The 20093-nt window shown below is 42.2% G+C and overlaps 3 protein-coding genes across 5 annotated transcripts; 2 read left to right on the forward strand and 1 right to left on the reverse strand.

Annotated features, from left to right (window-relative positions):
* Window positions 1-2655: 2655 nt before the first annotated feature.
* On the forward strand, window positions 2656-6522 carry LOC108559466 (probable aconitate hydratase, mitochondrial). Its single transcript, XM_017916770.1, has 4 exons — window positions 2656-2874; window positions 3956-4183; window positions 4261-5569; window positions 5633-6522. The coding sequence occupies exons 1-4, from the start codon at window positions 2842-2844 to the stop codon at window positions 6427-6429; spliced, it is 2367 nt and encodes a 788-aa protein (XP_017772259.1). The 5' UTR covers window positions 2656-2841; the 3' UTR covers window positions 6430-6522.
* A 2600-nt stretch (window positions 6523-9122) lies between these two features.
* Window positions 9123-18456, reverse strand: LOC108559464 (protein tweety). 3 transcript variants are annotated; one of them, XM_017916768.1, is made up of 7 exons: window positions 18367-18456; window positions 18056-18124; window positions 12000-12191; window positions 10563-11704; window positions 10294-10497; window positions 9740-9946; window positions 9123-9194 (listed from the first exon to the last, which is right to left on the reverse strand). In XM_017916768.1, the coding sequence occupies exons 3-6, from the start codon at window positions 12132-12134 to the stop codon at window positions 9745-9747; spliced, it is 1683 nt and encodes a 560-aa protein (XP_017772257.1). In that variant the 5' UTR covers window positions 12135-12191; window positions 18056-18124; window positions 18367-18456; the 3' UTR covers window positions 9123-9194; window positions 9740-9744. The 3 variants fall into 3 exon arrangements, with proteins under 3 accessions (XP_017772257.1, XP_017772256.1, XP_017772255.1); XM_017916767.1 differs by lacking the exons at window positions 18056-18124; window positions 18367-18456 and adding an exon at window positions 17304-17617 and having other exon boundaries at window positions 10402-10497; XM_017916766.1 differs by lacking the exons at window positions 18056-18124; window positions 18367-18456 and adding an exon at window positions 17304-17616.
* A 204-nt stretch (window positions 18457-18660) lies between these two features.
* Window positions 18661-19403, forward strand: LOC108559465. The gene is made up of 2 exons (XM_017916769.1): window positions 18661-18877; window positions 18953-19403. The coding sequence occupies exons 1-2, from the start codon at window positions 18864-18866 to the stop codon at window positions 19284-19286; spliced, it is 348 nt and encodes a 115-aa protein (XP_017772258.1). The 5' UTR covers window positions 18661-18863; the 3' UTR covers window positions 19287-19403.
* Window positions 19404-20093: the final 690 nt, after the last annotated feature.

Consider the following 20093-nt stretch of genomic DNA (forward strand, 5'->3'; position numbering starts at 1 on the left):
AGCACAGACGGTCTTGCCATTCCGTGCGTTACACACTGCGAACATGATAAACGCACAGAATGACCTGGTATTTTGAATACCTTGCATCCATATAATTAATATAAAAACAAAAATATCGATAGATATATTCAAAAGCGAACGACTAATGAGTAAACGCACGCCGACGCAGCAGTAACGAAATCGGAGTGTTTGATCAATTCGACGATAGAGGGCGCTTATATCTAATCGGAAAACATTGGTTATTACGTTTATTTAGATTCAATCGTGCAAAGCAATTATGAGTAGGCATTATGGAATTTAAATGTAATCGAATTTGCAAAGAAGCGAATTGGCGTTTATTGCATATGAAATTTTGTTGCGTCGGAAAAAAAAATTGTTGAAAATTTCAAAATGGATGCGACGCGTCATTTTTGAAATGTGGAATTGTAAATCGAATTTGCGGCACAAATTAATAATAATACAGAACGGGGAATTACGGCAATCAATAGATGAGGTTAAATATTGTGTTAATACACTAACCTTTGTTAATTGCGGCGGCGGATGAATGGATAATGTTGAATTTTCTTGGGAGACGCAGGTCGACGATGTTTTCGCGGCTACGCACAACAAACAACTGCGTGCATTTCCATGGTGATCCGATCGGGAGATGCGTCTCGGCCAATCAGCGCCACGCATTTAAAACGCAGGTGTTCAACAAAAAAAACAATAGAGAACAAAATCGCATCGCTTATCTCTTCTAGAAGGAAAATAACAATGGAATAAATTATTTTAATCACATTGAATTTGCGTTTGAATTTTATAAATAATAAAATTTGTAATAATACAAAATAATTATTTTCAAAACTTTAAAAGTTCATAACAATTTCCTCACTTGTCGATATTCAATACTATGGAAACGAAACACTGCGACTACTCGATCCAATTAGCTTGATATAAATGCATAAACAAAGATTGCGTAACGCGTTTATGTAGTAGATTAATTAAATAAGAGTCAAAAGGTTCAAGTGCTTTGAGTTGCATACATAACAATCCGCGCATATTTCGCTGCAATCCGTTCAGTTTCATAACATTTTGCTCTAAATATTTTCAAATATATTTCGTGCGTTTCTTTCACTTTTTCGTTAGCGATTTGTAAGCGATGCACTTTGATATTATTTACATTCGATTCGATGTATTTATAGCCGCTTCGATTTCTCAATATGCACACGCCAAAAACAAAAGCAGAAAAAAAATATCATGGCACGATCGAATCGCATGATCCGAAGAATCTGCGAAACAATTGATCATTTCTGCCAGCGGCGTCTCTGTTGTAAATACGAAACAATTGATTGTCATTACCCTTCATCGGTTATTACAGCAAAACAATTGTGAGCGTTATGTCATCTACGGTCACTACTGTCAAATATTAAACAATCTATTGTTTCATCAAAACAAAATAACATCAGGATGTCAATAAAACAAGTCGGTTACATCTTTGTTGTTTGAACGTTGCAACGATAAGATAAAACAGCATCATTTTTCCGTGTTTTTCTTTCGGCGCTCGCGGAGGTTATCTGCGATCGTTTTCGATAGTTCACCTATATTTTGGCTGCGGCGCGTCTCTGCGGGTTTATTTTTGAATCGGACGAAAGTTATCATCGAAATAAAAATAAAATTAAAATTGGGCAAAAAAAAAAATAAGAAGCTTAGGCGCCGCCGTCGTCTCGGGGTTTTGCGTGTGCGGCCCAAGAATAGAATCTAATTCGGTCGTTATTTGCCAATAATCCAAGATATCGTTCTGAAAAGAACAATAATTATTTAATTTGCACGCATTCTTCATTTGTTTATTGTTTTTTTTTTGTTAGAGAAAATCTGTATTTTCTCAATGAAAAGTTTCAGGTTTTTTTTTCTCTGTTTGTTTAATATAGACGATGAAGGTATTTTCGGAATCGCTAAAAATAATGTAATTTGAAACTGAAATCCATGAAATGATTTTCAAGAAATAATTTCCATCAAATCGGCGTGTAAATATTTATAGGATTTGCAAGGAATTCTTATAAGATTTCAAATTATGGTTGTCATGGAAACTATGACTTGTCAATGTGTTACTTGTTACTTGATTAGTGAGTTTTATGGTAGTCATGGAAACTATGACTTGTCAATGTGTTACTTGATTAGTAGGTTAAATGTAATTAGATTGATACTGATGCTATGAACTTAAGTCAATCGATTGTAAATGCCAAAAGTTTAGTAAGATTCTCACTAAAAATGGTATTTAAGGTATTAAGTGTAGTAATAGATTGTCAAGAATGACGTATGGGCTCTATAAATAGTCATAATGTCACGGAATGTCAAAGTGTTTGTTTGTTTTGCAGGTGTCTGCGTAGGCAAACAAACGATCACCGATGGCCAAAACTAATCATTTGTAAATGATTAGTTTTGGCATTCAACTGTCAAATTGTCAGTGGCGACGAAATCCGATTGGGGGAAAAAATGATGCCGAGGCCGAAATTATCAGCGTACAAAGTGTAAATAATTGATAGGAGACGTCGGATAGAAGCGTGTGTGTGTGTGAGAAAGAGAGCGAGAGAGAGGAGGCGAGCTGTGATCGCCGAAGTCGAAAAGAGACGGAGGACGTCGCGACGAGAGGGAGATCCAATAGTTCCGAGCACCGTAGAGAACAGCTGACCCGGCGTGTTCAGTAAGCGACTGCTGCTGGTGCTCGCGTGTGGTTTTCCTATCCGATCTACAGATCCGATCTAAAAGAAGTGCGATTCTCTTGTCCTCGTGGTCGATGAAGAGCCACGTCCGAGTCTGAGTTTACGAAAAAAAAACAACGAAAGTAAAAAATCCGAACCAACCATGGCGTACTGTATGAGAGTTTTGCATCGCCAAGTAAGTGTCCTTCCGCAAGACCACGTGATCATTTCGCAGCCACCCCAGATCTTGCGTTCACACACCCCCGCTCATACCTAATTCCAAATACACTTTGCGTAAACTCATTGCTCGCGTTAATCTCTGACCGAGAGAGTTCCAATTAGATCCTGTGGACGCGATTGCGTCGTGCCCTCTGCCGCGTTACATAACCAATTCGAGCGGGGAACCTTGGCCGTCCGTCCGTCCAAATTATTTGCTCACGAAACAGCCTGAATAATCTGAAACGAAAAAAAAAATTAATCATAATTAATCAACCGCGCGCAAAATTAAGGGATGACAAATCGACAACCCTACGATGCAAACGTACCACCCACCCGACCTTAAATCCGATTATGCAACCCAACCATCCGTCCTAAATTTATACAACTTCTTTTTTTTTTTCGGTACAAATTCCTTCACAATATAACCGCTTTATCGAGACGCTCGTGTAAACAAAATTCCGCACAATCTTTAGTTTCTTTCTTCTTTTTTTTTTTTTGGGGAATTACTTTGGAAAACATCAAAACAAGTCCGTGTTTGTTTTTCGGCGTAACGTTAACAATCTCAGGATTAAAAAAAAATTAGATAATGAAGTTTGCACTTTACACTTTCGCTGTTTTTTTTATATAAATTCGTAATTATTGAAAACATTACCGTTTAATTTGGATGGTAACGTTGCAAGAGATAATAAGTAGGCTACTCAAATAAGATAATTAATTGAAACAATCTATGGTTGTCATGGAGATACTGCAAATTAAATGAACACTATGCGCAGACTTGAAAAAGTACCAACTGCGACAATATGAAATTTTTGTCCAAAGAATTTAAAAAAGAAAATTATTAAAGAAAGTCCGGAGATGTGGATGATATAACTAATTATCAGTATCTGAAAACTTATCTGCTTGAATTGTTTCTCGACCTTTGTTCCATCCAATTAGCGTCAATTTACGTATATTCTGTGCTCTCGATGTTTTATGTAACTCAATGATGATTTCTTCGTTCGGTAATCTGCAAATAAATTGGAATTTATGAAATAAAGTTGTTATTGTGTTTGTTTTAGGGTGGCAAACTTCCCGAAGTCCTTCAGGAGGTTCAATCAAGATGTTTCCATTTCTCGCCTTTGACGGCCGCCGCCGCGAAGGTTGCAATGAGCAAGTTCGATTCCCAGAGCTATCTGCCCTACGAGAAGCTGTCCACGAATTTGGAAGTGGTGAAGAAGCGTCTGAACAGACCACTGACCCTCTCCGAGAAGGTCCTCTACTCCCATTTGGATGACCCCAATAACCAAGTGCGTTGCTCGTAGTTGTAATATCTGAAAAAAAAAATGATTGTTTATTTTGTTGTTGTTGTTGTTGTTTCTGGCAGGACATTGAAAGGGGAACATCTTACCTTCGTTTGAGGCCCGATCGCGTCGCCATGCAGGATGCTACAGCTCAAATGGCTATGCTGCAGTTCATCTCCAGTGGATTGAAGAGGGTTGCCGTGCCGAGCACCATCCATTGCGATCACTTGATCGAAGCACAGGTTGGCGGAGAGAAGGATTTGGCCAGGGCCAAGGACCTGAACAAAGAGGTCTATCAGTTCTTGAGCACCGCCGGCGCCAAGTACGGAGTCGGTTTCTGGAAGCCAGGTTCCGGTATCATCCATCAGATTCTTCTGGAGAACTACGCCTTCCCCGGTCTTCTGATGATCGGCACAGACTCTCACACCCCGAACGGCGGAGGTCTCGGTGGTCTCTGCATCGGAGTCGGTGGCGCCGACGCTGTCGACGTGATGGCCAGCATCCCCTGGGAACTGAAATGCCCGAACGTGATCGGCGTTAAGCTTACCGGAAAGTTGTCCGGCTGGACATCGCCCAAGGACATCATCCTGAAGGTTGCCGATATCTTGACCGTCAAGGGAGGCACCGGCGCCATCGTCGAGTACTACGGCTCCGGCGTCGACTCCATCTCTTGCACCGGCATGGCCACCATCTGCAACATGGGAGCCGAAATCGGAGCCACCACCTCGGTGTTCCCATACAACGGACGCATGCATCAATACCTGAAGGCCACGAACCGCGGTGACATCGCCACAGAAGCCGACAAGTTCGGAAAGAAACTGTTGACCGCCGACGAGGGCTGCAAGTACGACCAGGTGATCGAAATCAATCTGGACACGCTCGAACCACACGTAAACGGTCCGTTCACCCCGGATCTTGCTAACCCAATCAGCAAGCTGGGAGAGAGCGCGAGGAAGGCCAACTGGCCGATGGACATCCGCGTCGGTCTCATCGGTTCCTGCACCAACAGCTCGTACGAAGATATGGGCAGGTGCGCCAGCATCATCAAGGAGGCCCAGAGCCACGGACTCAAGTTCAAGGTTCCGTTCAACGTGACCCCCGGATCCGAGCAGATCCGTGCGACCATCGAACGCGACGGAATCGCCAAGACGATGAGGGAGTCCGGTGCAACCGTGCTCGCGAACGCATGCGGTCCGTGCATCGGTCAATGGGACAGGCAAGACGTTAAGAAGGGCGAGAAGAACACCATCGTCACCTCGTACAACAGGAACTTCACCGGCAGGAACGACGCCAATCCGGCCACCCATTGCTTCGTCACCTCTCCGGAGATGGTCACAGCATTGAGCATCGCCGGTACCCTGGACTTTGATCCCACCAAGCAAGAACTCACAGGTGAAACATCGAATAATAAGAATGTTAATTACGTAATGTAATGTTGTAATCATCGTGTTTTAGGATCCGATGGCAAGAAATTCAAGCTGTCCTCACCATTCGCCGATGAGTTGCCGTCCAAGGGCTTCGATCCTGGTATGGACACCTTCGACGCACCACCAGCTGACGGCAGCAACGTCAAGATCGACGTCAGCCCGTCCAGCCAGCGTCTGCAGCTCCTCGACCCCTTCGACAAGTGGAGCGGCAAGGACCTCTCCGACATGACCGTCCTCATCAAGGTCAAAGGAAAGTGCACCACCGATCACATCTCCGCCGCCGGCCCGTGGCTCAAGTACCGCGGTCATCTGGACAACATCTCCAACAACATGTTCATCGGCGCCGTCAACGCTGAGAACGGCGAGATGAACAAGATCAAGAATCAACTGACCGGTGAATGGGGTGGCGTTCCGGACGTCGCTCGTCACTACAAAGCAAACAAGGTGCAGTGGGTCGCCGTCGGCGACGAGAACTACGGCGAGGGAAGCTCCAGGGAGCACGCCGCCCTCGAACCCAGACATCTCGGTGGCAGGGCCATCATCGTCAAGTCGTTCGCCCGCATCCACGAGACCAATCTGAAGAAGCAGGGTATGCTTCCGCTCACCTTCGCCAACGCCTCCGACTACGACAAGATTCAACCGACCGACAAGATCAGTCTGGTCAACCTGGCCAGCCTCAAGCCCGGTCAGCAAGTCGACTGCGAAGTCAAGCACGCCGACGGCAAGGTCGACAAGATCAAGCTCAACCATACTTTGAACGATCTGCAGATCACCTGGTTCAAGGCCGGCAGTGCCCTCAACAGGATGAAGGAGATCGCCCAGTAGACGTCGCCCTAACGCCGCCGTCGCAGCATCAACAACCACCCTGAAAAAAAAAACATCAAAATTACACATACACCTGTTTTCGTTTATATTATTATTTTTTTTGATTGTTTTTTTTTCGTAGAGAGACGTATATAATTTTAACAGTCGTATGTCCGTTGATTTTCTTTTTGTAAATCGTATTTTACTTGTAATTTTGTAAGTCTTTAAAGGAAAAAAGAAAATGTCGAAAAGAAGAGAAATGTAGATTTTTTTAATATATATATATATAGAAAGTAGGAGCGAATGCAGACAATAATGTTGCATAGAGAAGTGTTGATGGGGAGGTGTGATAATTATGAATGATATTTATGCAGCAGAAAGTAATAATTTAATTTCTAATCTGTTGAAATATACTATTGAAATTGTTAGTCTCTTTGTTAGTGTATTTAGGCAATAAATATTTCTATTTTTAATTGGCGTAACGTTATTTTGGTTGCATAATCATTGAGTTCTAATGACGTTCGTATAATTAAACAAATGATAACACAGTTTGAAAACTCACCTGCTCATCAATGATCAAGTCAACTGTCATAGTCAATCAATTGTTTAACTGTCAATGTATTGCGGATATTTGGGATTTGCAGAGTGGGCAATGGAAATAATCATCGAAATTATTTTTAATATTTCTTTACTCAGTTTCCTGTCATCTGTTTATTTATATATTTATTTTGTCTGTATCATCATCATCATTATTATTATTATATTCACTAAAATAGTACAAATAAATAATGTCTCCCTTCCTCCTACTCCTCATCCTGCTTCTCCAGAAGTTGATTATATTATTTTACAAATCGGAATAAAGTCGGGCAACGATAATCGTAATCAATATATTACAAAACGAAAGAAGAAATCAAAGTCAGTTCAAGTCAATCATCATCTTACATGTAGCGTAAACAATCGCAGGCCTAGAAACTCGATGTAATCGATCTTGGATGGCGGTGATCCTCCTCCTCATCATCAACCCCTACTAGATCACACCATCCGCGAAACACAACAATATACAACACATCCCAAATCCCATCTCTTCCTCATATAAAATAACGAACGAAATCGAAAAACAATATTTATACTTGTATTCCGTCTGTCCCGAATCGTTATTGATTTAATCATTCATTTATTAATTTATAATATATATATATATTCTCTTGTTTTATATAAGAAATACGTCCCTAAAAAGTGAGAAATATTTTGTTATAATAATATTATAATACATCCACACTAGATCCTCTTTTTCTTTCCATAATTCTCTTTGGCAGTTACACATGGAAAATTACAACAAAAAAAAAATGAACAACGTTCACAATAGTCCTTTCACTCTTCGATCTATGATTTCAAACAAATTTTCATATGAAATTCACAATTTCTTCAGCCACCTACAACCGAACAAATAAACAAAAACAAATCACAAAAATCTCATTGCAGATGAGGTAGCTGACCCAACATCACACACACTACAACCAAAAATGAAGAGGAAACAAAATAAATCAAAAATTTAGAAGATAGAAATAAATAAATAATAATTGACTTACGGAAAAAAAGTCTTCTTTTTGTAAGAGCAAATTCTCCAATTCACTTATTTATATAATTTTTTTTTTTGTAAACTTTCTTCCTTTTTCTTTTTTTTGTATAGTTTTTGACACATTCACAACATCGTCGATAGAAAATTAAACCTAAATTCGTGAGCATCATCCGAACGACAAAACGAATGGGTGGAGAGAAAAAAAAAAATGGAATGTCGCCTCCTTACAATCTATAAAATCTTTGTTTCTCCCATCTTTGTCATCGTGTAAAGTACCCTAAGTTTTTTTTTTATCTTGTTACATTATCACCTCCCGTCATCATCTTGAGAGGTTGGTCTTACTTTGTATTTGTGTACAAAAAAATAATATTAATAAATATTGTTCCCAATTTCATCAGTTGGCTGAATTCAGAATGAATGACGAACTAAAAATTAATGGTAAATGCAATACGACAATGTAACGAACAAACAATCGATAATTTCAAGTCGAGCGTGTCTGTGCGTGTGCATGTTATTAGAATGTTCATTTTTCATCTTTCTTTCATTACTAATATTATTATTCGCTTTTTTTCGCTTTCTTTCTTTTTGTCAAAGTCGAAATGAAAATTTAAAAAAACTGCGTCTCTGTTTAGATTATTTTTCCCTGCCTGCAATTCCCAAGTATTGGCAGTATGTAATTTTGGTGAAACTAGAAAGGTTTTCGTTTCGTAATCATCATCATCATCGTGATGATCAGAGTTCGGTGACGGCGTACAGCTGTCGCTCGGTATCGTTGTTGGCGTAGACCGTCTCGTTCTGATCCTGGATCTTCGCGGATCGGAACTGCACCGAATGCGTCGGCGGCGGGGCGTGCGTGGCGCCCCTCTGCAGCGACCGAAACTGGACGTTCGGCTGGAAGGTGCTGGTCGTGTCCTGCCAGGCGACGCCGCGCTGCAGCGACCGGAAGTTCACCGGGTTCAGGGGCGTCTCGACCGTCTGCGAGATGGTGCTCGGTGGCACCTTCGGAGCCGCCGGTTGCTTCGTGGCCTGCCTCTTCTCGTCCGGCAGCTGGGGCAGCGGCCGCCGGCCCAACGAACTAAACTTGTTTATGTTGGCCGTCCGCTGTTCCGCTACTCCGCCTCCTGCTCCTCCCTTATGTTGTTGTTGCTGCTGCTGTTGCTGATCGAACTTAAAACCTTTGAAGTTTGGGAAATCCTTGCAGGCAGCCCTTGAAACAAACATGCGAAACAATTTAATCCAACCGCTGTTACAACAATTTACGATTAATCAAAACACGACACAATGGTAACGAATCGAGGAGGGACGCGCTATCTGCTAGCGTTTCTGCGTAAATCATTTCCGCTCCACATCCTTGCACAGCCGCCGCGCAAGATATGCTCGGGGTCAAAGTGCATCCAATTCGATTCCAACATAGAATCATCAATTTCACATGCCGACGCAATTAACGCCCATTGAAAATCATCGAATAACAATATATGCCGATCGTAAATCATCATTACTCGTCGCTCCACGACCAATAAATATAATGAATTGAAGCATAGCAAGACCCCGAACGATATCCTTTTTACAATTGCAATTACATCGCATAACACTACACTTATCAAATAAACCGATAGTCAATTTACAAAACAATGTACAAATTACGTAGACAATAGATAAATAAATCAAAAATGAAAGATGTGTGCTTGTGCGTGCGCGTATGTACGTGAATGTGCGGATATGATTTTGAGTGGTAGATAAATGAATTATTACCTGTCTCAGTAAAAATCTGAACTCTCTAGGGTCTTGCACTGTTTGCTCAGAGTCGCGTACTTGCCATTGTTGGGTCCTGAGAGTGGCTCGTGATGGTGGGACGGCAACCTGCCGAGGGTGTGGCCTCTGAGATGAGACATATGGGCGCCTCGCTGTTGCTGCTGCTGCTGCTGGTGATGATCCGTCGGTCGCATGTCGCACCCATCTCTGTAACCATCGAATACTCTACATTGCACATAACTGAGCCATGGATACATATATACTGCTGCTATACGTTCTCGGGGGGTACTTTTTATCTTTTTGTTTGTTTCTTTCTTGCGGGCGTTACTAGAATCGCAGCATGCTTGTTGCTCTATTATTATACGACAAGACAAGACGATGCTAACAATTTAAAATCAAAACAAACAATAATAATAACAAAATAAAATGGAAACTAAACGCGGAGGCAATTGCTAATCCAATATTTGCCAGTTATTCGACATGCGGTCACTGCGTGTGTACTCGGATCGCAAATGATTTAAATAAAAGAAATAAAAAAAATAAAGTATAAATACATTAGCGAATGAGCTTCATGCATGGTGGGATGATTGGAAGCTGGGCTTCTATTATGCAACATTGCAGATGTGTAGCTGGGTGGAGGAGTGTCGGGGGGATAAGACGACCCTTGGCTACGTTGGAGAGTCCTCGCCGCGATTGCCTGGCTTGCAGCTGGCGGCGGCAGATACGGATCGGTCTCGTTCACTTGATGATAGTCCTTCCTGCAAATTGACAAGATAATTGGTCAAGAGAAGGGTTTTAAATTAGCTATTCGATTAGCCTTTACTTCTTCCTAATGTAAATCCAAGTATGCGAGTCAACCCAAACGAGGACGGTGAGCAGGAGGCCGGCGAGAATGGCCGAAGCCAGCATGAGGAACAGACCTAGAAGACCGGTGTTGCAGAGGGCGCGAGCGCCGCGAAGGTAATGGGTGTGCAGAGCTCTGCAGTCGACACTGGCCGTCAACGCGGTGATCAGCAGATCGCCCTCGTTGACCTGGTTCAAGAGCGAACTGAACTTGGGCTCGAGCGCCTTCCTGGGGAAGAGATCGAGAGCTGGTTTCCTGAGAGCGGTCAAAGAAGACCTGGTGTTCTCGATGGCGCCCTTGGCTTCGCGCAGTCGCTGCGTGAACGGGTTGGCGCGGGCCCTCTCGCAACTCGTGTAATAACGTAAAATCTCTTTGGTCAGCTCGTTCTTAGCCTGGTCCTCTATGAATTTGTCAGGTGCCATGCAGAGATCGCCCAAGGCAACGGTCGACGCTATATATATGCTCGCCATCACGTACGAGGCTATGACGGCCAGCAGGCCGCAAACTGAGAATGCGATGAGCGCGCACCGACTGTGCCTGGCCACGCCGACCAGCAGCACCACGCACAGTATCAGCAGAACGCTGAGCACGGCCATCGTGGACGGCCACCGGATCTGCTCGAACCATTCACCTCTGTCGATGCTCTCTGAAAACACGATGTGGTTGAGCGGTTGTCGGATGTCCGCCGCTGCTGCAGCCGCCGCCGTGTTGTTGTTCGCAGCCCAGGTCAGCCACTGCAGACATTGCTTGAGGGCCGTCGAATTCGAGATCGGTTCGTCGAAGATGTCGCGCAGCTGCGTCAACTGCAGGTTCGCCTGCTGCCGAAGTTGCCGCTCGATGTTCTCAGTTTGATTCTTGATCCGATGCACCTGCTGGTCCACCTGCTTACCCTCCTGCAGCAGCTGGGTGAACCCGTTGTGCAGGTCGTCGTTCCCGTAAAGGCCGAGCCCGACCGCTGCGCAGCAGAGCACCGAGACGACGGCCAGCGTCACCTTCATCGCGGAGATGGATCGCGACGGTCGCGGCTTTCGATCGCAGCATCGCGTCAGCAGGTAGATGAGGAGCACCAGCAGCGTGAGGATCAACCAAGCAGCCGGCACCGACGCGAGAATTCCTAAACTCTGAAAAATATTTACACAATTAGTCAACATTGATACTTCGAACATGATATGTATATATGAAGATATCCACGAATGCGCATATCATTTCTATTCCAAGTTTATTATCTGAATAAAAATATTATGGTCTATTGAATGTTATGGAATTAGTAATAGCTTCAAGTACGTCCGATAGCAATTCAATGATAATGATAAAATTTCCAATTGCTAATAAGCAAATAAGTTATAGAGTAATAATAATTAAAATTGAATTTAAATAAACAATTAATCATTAGCTCATTGTAACGAGTAATAATACCTCGTAGTAGATCGGAGAGTTAGGATCGAAGGACGAGTTGACCCTGTGGAAGGTGACATTGAGATGGGGCAGAGCGTGCAGCAGCCTCGCCAACGTCGGGATGCTGTAGACGTCATCCCCTGAGGTGGCGCCCATGCCGGTGCCCTTTGACCTGCCTTCTCTCTCTCCTCTCAAGCCATCCGGATAACAATTCTACAAGAGACAAAGAAAAAATAAACAGAACAAATGAAAATTAACATATCAATTAGAACAGTAGCAAATAATGGTAAAGCAATTTTCTTAACCCAGTTGCGAGCGGGACACGCCCACGCACTGGACCACGCCCATTTCGAACTTCTTGTGCGATCTGTTTTCAATCACTTGAAATATTCATTTTCCCAATTATTCCGTTCGTTCGAAAGATGATCAACTATTAATACGTGACCCGCTCACAAAATTCGATGTCACAAGCAAAGACAATTACAAAATCATCGGAAAACACCGACCGACCGATTCGATTAAGCAGAGGGCGTAGTCTCGGAGAGTAGACCCACCTTTCGGTTTTTTTTTTAATTGTTAATATCGCTTCGGGGAATTTGAAATGTATATTTTGCACGCAGAATGTAAATGTAATTTATAATTGCGTGCACCCTTTTTTTGTAACATTCATTCTTCGGGCACTTCGGAAATAAAAGATCAAAGGAAGAAAAATTTGGCTAGAATTGTGCTGTTGTTTTCGTCATCTATTATTTATAATCGCAGTTAGGAGTTAAACGGCGGTGGCGGCGGTCAAAGCGCATTGTCGAAACGAATCATGCAAATCCCCGGGGATGACGATGATTAACGCAATTGCCGAAAGTGGCGCTGTAACCATGGGAACGGCCAATCAATTACGTTTAATCCCTTCGGATTTACATCGAGTCTTCTGATGATGGAAAATGTATAATATATATATATTGCTGAAAGCGTGAAATTTGTATTTTTCGTTGATCTCCGAGAACGCATGATGTGATCTGGCGAAGGGAAGGGAAAAAATGTATGCTGGAAGAGTTCGCGTGCTTGATAATTGTAGCCGGGGTGTGTGTGTGTGGGGTGGGTTTGGCACTCGCTCGCTCATTCTCTGGGGGCTTTTAAGGGCGTGGTCGCTGCCTCCGCCATCGATTTCTACCACCGCCGCCGCCGCCACCACCGGCTCCGAACTTGAGAGATGACGGAGCGAAGATGAGAGAGAGAAAGAGATAGGAAACAACAAAAATGAGTACCCATGTGCATGATGATACGGCCTAGACCGGAGAGGACCACAGAGTGCAAGCTGTAAAAGAGAAGTGAGAGAAGAAGAAAAGAAACACGTGGCTTCAATTAGTAGCGGAGCCCGCATGGCTTTGCATTTCGATCTCGGGGCGCTAAAAGAAACCGACCACCCTGTCTGGAAACAATGCTGGCGTTTCCGTTTCCAGCCGAAAAAGAAGAAGAAGAACACCCCCAATTATAGTCGGCACCGGTAATTAACGCCGTTTAACGCGGACGGGCGGGAATTATCTTAAACTCTCATTTTTCATCGTCGCCGTGGAAACAGGCACATCAATAGAAACAATTAGGAGGCAAACAAAAGAGAAAATCAGAGGGCTCGCAGATGCGAAACTCTTCGTATCTTTCATGCATACATACGTGATATACAAAGGGGGGGACAGAACAGCCGTCGTTATCGTTACGCAACCGGCCCCGGGGAGGGTGACGGTTACGTAACACACGATTCTTACGTAACGCCCGAATCCGATACGATACACATGTATGAGAGAAAGAGTATGGTACGATGCACGATCATTGCGGTGGCAAGAAACCAAGCTGCTCGCTTGCAGCCTCTTGCAACAATACGGTAGGAGAGACTCATTAATGCCAAACGGAAGATTATCTCTCTCTCTCCCTCATCTACATCCATCCAATACGCATTGTCTCCGGAACTGTGTCACACAGCCCCACCGACAATGCTGCAAATGAGAATTCCACAAAAGTACGATCATAATCCATACTTTTACACATCTTACTTGTCTCTTTTACTTGTCACTTAAGGCTCTTAACGAACACGAAGAACAAAAAAAAAATAGTTTGATTCACGTCGTTTATAACAGAAATATCCGTGATTTTCATTGCGGTTGCAATTAGCATTTTTCATGCTAGATTTAATGAATCAGTACGTTCAGAACAACGTTAATTAAAAACCAAATTGCTTTTTTTACAACTTACGAATGACAAAATAACAAACGGACGAAGGACTAACAAATGTTAGTAAAATACCATTAAATGATTGTCCTTTAGGTAAGTAGACAGACGGCCATCAAGAGTAGCGATTACTTTTAAAAAGGAAATCTGCAGTTACATTGGCCATTACCTCTTATTAGAATCATAGCCACTTGCTTATGGAGCACAAAAGGGGAGCGTTTCTTTTTATTTTTTTGCTTCATAATTTCATTTTAATCTTTCTCACTCGCTCTCACACACACATCACTCTACGAGCGTTCGCCAATTTAACTGAAGCGATCAGAGCCACTTGAAGTCATCTAATCCAATTCCGACGAATTGCACGGATTAAAGTTCCGATCCCTCTGCGACGTCTTTTTCAACTTCTGCTCGTTCTTTTCTCTTTTAAGCTCCGGCACCCAAGGTTGCGCGGCTCAAAGTGTCAAGGGTTAGCAACCCCCCCATTGTTATCGCGCGAGCAAACGAACAAAAGACGTCGCCGGATAAATAAAAACAAACGCAGCCTCAATTTTTCTTTTCATCTTAGCGTTCCGTTTTGTTGATGTTGTTTTTTTAATACTTTGCATTGTCCGTCCAAACCGGAAACGCAACGCGAGTTATCAGGAAGCGCCAAGGCTGGACGACAATCTGCCGGGGTTCGATAAATGGAATTGAAAAAAGGAAAAAGAAAATGCGCGTATCGCGCAAGAAGAATGTAAACGAAACCTCCCCGAGACAAGATAACCAAAATCGAAACGGGTAAATATTTGCTTTCGTTGCTAGCAAGACCGGCTCTTTTATTATCGTGCGCACATTCTTATTTTTCCATCATATCATCAACAATGCGAAGAAAACGATAATAAATCACAGATCCTAAAATCACAAACGATTATTAGTTTAATTAGCAGCGAGCGATGACACAGTTAAGTGCTTTAAAAGGAAAACTTCTAATTACAAAAACAGAGCTTGTATTGAAATACATTTCGAGCGCAGAGAGCGGCGACAAACAGAAAACTCCTTTAGAAAATCGTAAACAAAAATCTCTGAATAATCCATTAACATTTATTCGTCTATTTCGTAACGCACACCGAAATCCACTCACGAAATACGTTCCACAAAACAATTGCGCAAAATTTAATTAACTGCTGCAAACTCAGATGTTGCGCGCCTCTATATTAATTAAATCACAATAACCGTGAATTCCAGCGACAAAGCGCGATGACTTAAACTACCGGCGCCAAATTAAATGTGTATCCATTAGCAAGGATTCTAATATTTGTTATGACTTCGTAACAAACATCTGTTGCCTAACTAAATTAAGTAACGCCACTTGATCGGTTATTGCCAGACAGGACGAAGATAGAAGGTACTTGGATGATCAGGACCAGAATGAAATCTATTTTCAAAAGCGAAACTTAAATGGTACAAATTCTGGACTGCTTGTTGCACACACCTTTTCGAGTTCGTCGACCGACAAATTCGATAAATACAAACACGAAAAGAAACGCATTTTCATTCCTCCTTTTGTTGCGTGCATGCTGTTGATAAATGATAAAGAGGGAAAAAAAAATATATACACAACGATTGCAGACATGGGGAAATTCTTGCACATTTCTCTGTTCGCATGAATCACAACACCACAGTTTCATGTCTTACGCGAAGAGAATCTGTTCTCGGTATTCGCGTTAAAAAAACATGTGCATTGATGGAATTCACTCGGAAGTGGGCAATTCGTAAAAAGGGAAAAGAGGTGCGAATGATGAATGGGGAATGAAGAAACGGACAACGAAAGGTTTAGTCCCATTTTTGGGGTTCTCGTATTGGCGATACCCGATATGTATCAAGCAACAGCAGCAGCAGAGTTTGCGTGTTCTGCTGCAATCGATGCAACGAGATCTTTCCGCTTTAATGACAACCAGAAACAGAGTAGGCGGCAGTAGGTCACTTTGCGGACGATTAATTAATGCAGAACGAGAGGAACGAATCGAAGACGAAAAGAAATGCCGTATTCTAATTAAGAAGCAGCAAATCTCTTTCGCGAAGCGACGCGAATTGGAGCGCAAGAGAGGATGCGAAATCGCATTGCTGCTGCAAATCATACGTAAACGTCAAATTGATATTGACACATGTGTGCGATGACATTTAAAGAACGTCAAAGGTAGTTTTTGCCCTTAAAAGTGTGAACGACAATCGCCTTAGTCATTGTTTACAGTTTTTTTTTAAAATCGTCATCGTCACGCTCTGTAATTATCATTGTTTAAATTAACATAATGTCGGTGCGCTTATAAATAATTTAAACTTAAAGTACACACGAATGATGATGATCCAATAATAAATCAAGTGACATAGATGACGCCATTTTCATACGATAAAAAATAATGTTTTTGCAATTGCAACAAAAAAAAATAGCATTGGTTTTTGTTTAATTCATCGCAGGTATCTTCATGTATGATGCATGCGGCGAACGTAAATAAATAAATAAAAAAAAGAAATACGCATTAGATACAGGAAACGTATCGTATTGAAACTAGCGGTTACCGGACGCAAGGCAATGCCAATTGTCTAATTAACGAAACGCAACCCCGCGACTAACAAATCGTAACAAAACAAGCGAGATGAAAGTAAAAGTCGTTGTCTATCCACGATTCGCGGCTAAATTTACAGAAGCACGCGTCGGCCGTGTGCGAAACAAACAACAACAAAAAAATATAGAGAAACAGCAACCCTGGATTGAGATGCCCGGACTCCCCCAACGTGAACTGGAAATAAAATCTGAAAGAGCTCACACACCCGCCTGCCGTCCCTTCACCCGGTTTCTCGAAATGGAACTCTCTTTATTCTTTATATAAACATCAACAACATCGTCGTCGTCGTCCTTGTCCTCTTGGTCTGTGCTCTTACACTCCTCCCAACGACCAAAGCCAGACGCACACGGCGAAAAATCAATAAAACTTGAACGCACAGGGGGCTCCCCGAAAGGAAATACATGTTGGGGTTGGCGCAAAAACGAATCGCGAATTAAGAGAGAGAAAAAATGTATCCGAAAAGCGTCAAGTGCAAGCAAGTAAGGTGTTGTTTGTTCTTTACCTGGGTTTCTGCGAGTGCGACTCCTGGGGGTTGCGGCGACTCCACGCAGCGGAAACGGAATAGAACCCGGCGTGAAAAACGAAAACATAAACCCCGTCTGTCTCTGTCCGAATCAACGTTCCTTCCCTTTCGCACTCTATTCACGTACGTACAAACATGCATACATAGATATATGATTGTGATGTGATGTGATGTGTGTGTGTGTATGTATATGTCACGGGGCTTCGCGCACGACACCCACCCACTGACACCGCTCGAATTGCACTGAAAATTGAAAATGGAGCCGGACCAGGAGCGAAGGAAACGAACATAGAAGAGAGGAGTGAGAGAGAGTGGACATGCTCATCCGGGCGGCGCGCCATCTCCCGCCTCCCAGCGACAATCCCATCGCAACAATTGAATTATTATCCGCACACTTGAATTAAACTCGATCTAATTCAATCCGACAGATTCAACTTAATTGACGGCAATTGGACGGCCGTGCATTCAAACGAATCTCTTTACTGTCCACCGCCAGTTGGCATACAACGAATCGCATTAGGCAACCACAAAGCCAGCATTACTTTAACCACACCGATTCATTTCATTTATCCCACGAATCTACACCTACATTCAACACTAACTACAAACTAAATCAATCAACAAATTTGAACTAAATTAACCGTAAAATTAGTTTCAAATCATATACAAACTAGTCCAATAGGAGTCCAATAATTTTAAAATTTCTAATTGAATAATTTCAGTTTACTTACCGATGCTGCTCTCCAAGTATACTAAGTCCTCGCGTATCTACTCCAATTGAGATAACTTTCATTTGAAATCTGTAAAAATATTCAATTTACAATATATAACGTTAATTTGTAGAAAGAAACTTGTTATAAAAATAAGAAGAAAATGGCAGTAGGCTGTTGTTAGCGACAATAAACAATTCAAAATCTCGAGCAAAAAAAAAATTAATAGAGGTGACTCATATAGGACTGAGATCTTTATAAAATATGTTGCAAATTGACTAATTAGATTGCAACAGGGGATGAACGAATTAATAACAGTTATAATCACTTACATTTTGTGTGCGGATTGGAAAATCGGTGAAGAACTATTGAACACCGACCGCGTCTCTTTGTTTAAACGACAAACAATTATCTTCTTTTTTTTTTGCGAAACGAACGTGTCGCGCGATTGGTTGCTATTCAAACCGCAAACTAGTAATGCCAAATTCGAGAAACCAAATGTTTTCATTTTTTCGTGCCAATTGGAATTCAGTTTTCAGCTTCGCCGATTAACGATTCGATGAGGAAACGAGTATTTGTGATGCGCTAAAGTTTATTGAAAGTGTTTGGAGGTTCGTATTGGAGAGTAGCAGCCGATCGATGTGTAACCCAGTGTCCGTGCGCGTGGCAGCACTGCTCCGAGTGTCAATGGACTTCCTGTCAGCTGTGAGCACAGCACATATGATAATAATAATAAAAAAAAAAGAAAGGGAATAAACTGTCAGTGGTGAGAGGATCAGGGTTTTATTAGAGCTGTGCGCTGAGGATGTCGCAGTGCTGATCAATCATCATGACTCAGAACAGGTAAGTAAAGACGATGATGATGATGATGCTGTTTGTTGTATCGAATGTACGTGTGAACGTGTACGTGTATTGCAGGAAAAGAGGAAGAAACTCGCACGAGGATGAGACGGAATTCATGCCTCTGTCCAAGAGGATCAACAATCTGCACATAAACAATGGGATGATGCTGGACGGGAGTTCGAGCAGCAGCAGCATGCCGCCAGGTGAATGGGGCCCCGGACCGCCGTACTTTCAGCAGCAGCAGCTGCAGCAACCACAGCAGAATCTGCCAGAATCTCCACCCGACTCGCTGCAGAGTTCAGATTGGAGCAACACACCCGAACGGGGACCGAATCCCTTCTACCTCGACATAAACAAGCAGCTGTACGAGATGTACCTTGCCAGAACGCAGAGGACGAGCAACAACTGAAACCTCATTCTCCTCCACTTGCCGAACATTAATCAATTGTTCCCCAACAACAGCAACAACAAAAACCCACTTACCCTTTACTATTTTTACATTTGCAAATATTTATTTATTAGGTCATCGAGTTTTTACTTTTTCTTAAATATTATTTTTTATATAGTTCAATTGAACAAAGCATGAGTGTGGTGCGCGATCAAGACTGACAATTTTATTTTCATTCCCAATCGGATGAGGGAATACTCTTTCTTTTTTCTTCTGACCAACAGCATATCTACTTATCAAAGCTGCTGCGGCTCATTAGTGTATGAATTTGTATGAATGATTTGAGTAATATAAATGTATATTACGGATGTAGTGTGTCACCTTTTGTTTTTGGTCTTCTCTCGATGATATCAAAGCATGCATATACTGTGACAGTAGCCAACTAAGTTTTATTTTAAGGCATTCAAGACAGACATTACATTTACTGAACGCATTAGTGAATTAGCTAATAAGGTTTACAATTATCGATTTCTTTTTAACTTATTATTAATTAAATTTTAATTACTTAACACACACACTCCGACATCTTAAACTCGTTTATATGTGAAGATTAGAACTCGGTACGATAATATGTATTTCTTGAACGATTAGATTTTGTTATCTGGTCACATTTCGCTTCCTTCTGGTATATAATTATTAAAAATTAGTTAAGCAAAAACCTTTATTTATTTTGTAATAAACAGATTCCAAGCGGATTCTAAATTCTGTACATTAATGTGAATATCATTTGAAAGCAATTTCCGCACATGAACGCAAATCGAAATTGCA

Source organism: Nicrophorus vespilloides, unplaced genomic scaffold (assembly GCF_001412225.1).
Source record: "Nicrophorus vespilloides isolate i.1.1-1 unplaced genomic scaffold, Nicve_v1.0, whole genome shotgun sequence".
Lineage (NCBI taxonomy): Eukaryota > Metazoa > Arthropoda > Insecta > Coleoptera > Silphidae > Nicrophorus > Nicrophorus vespilloides.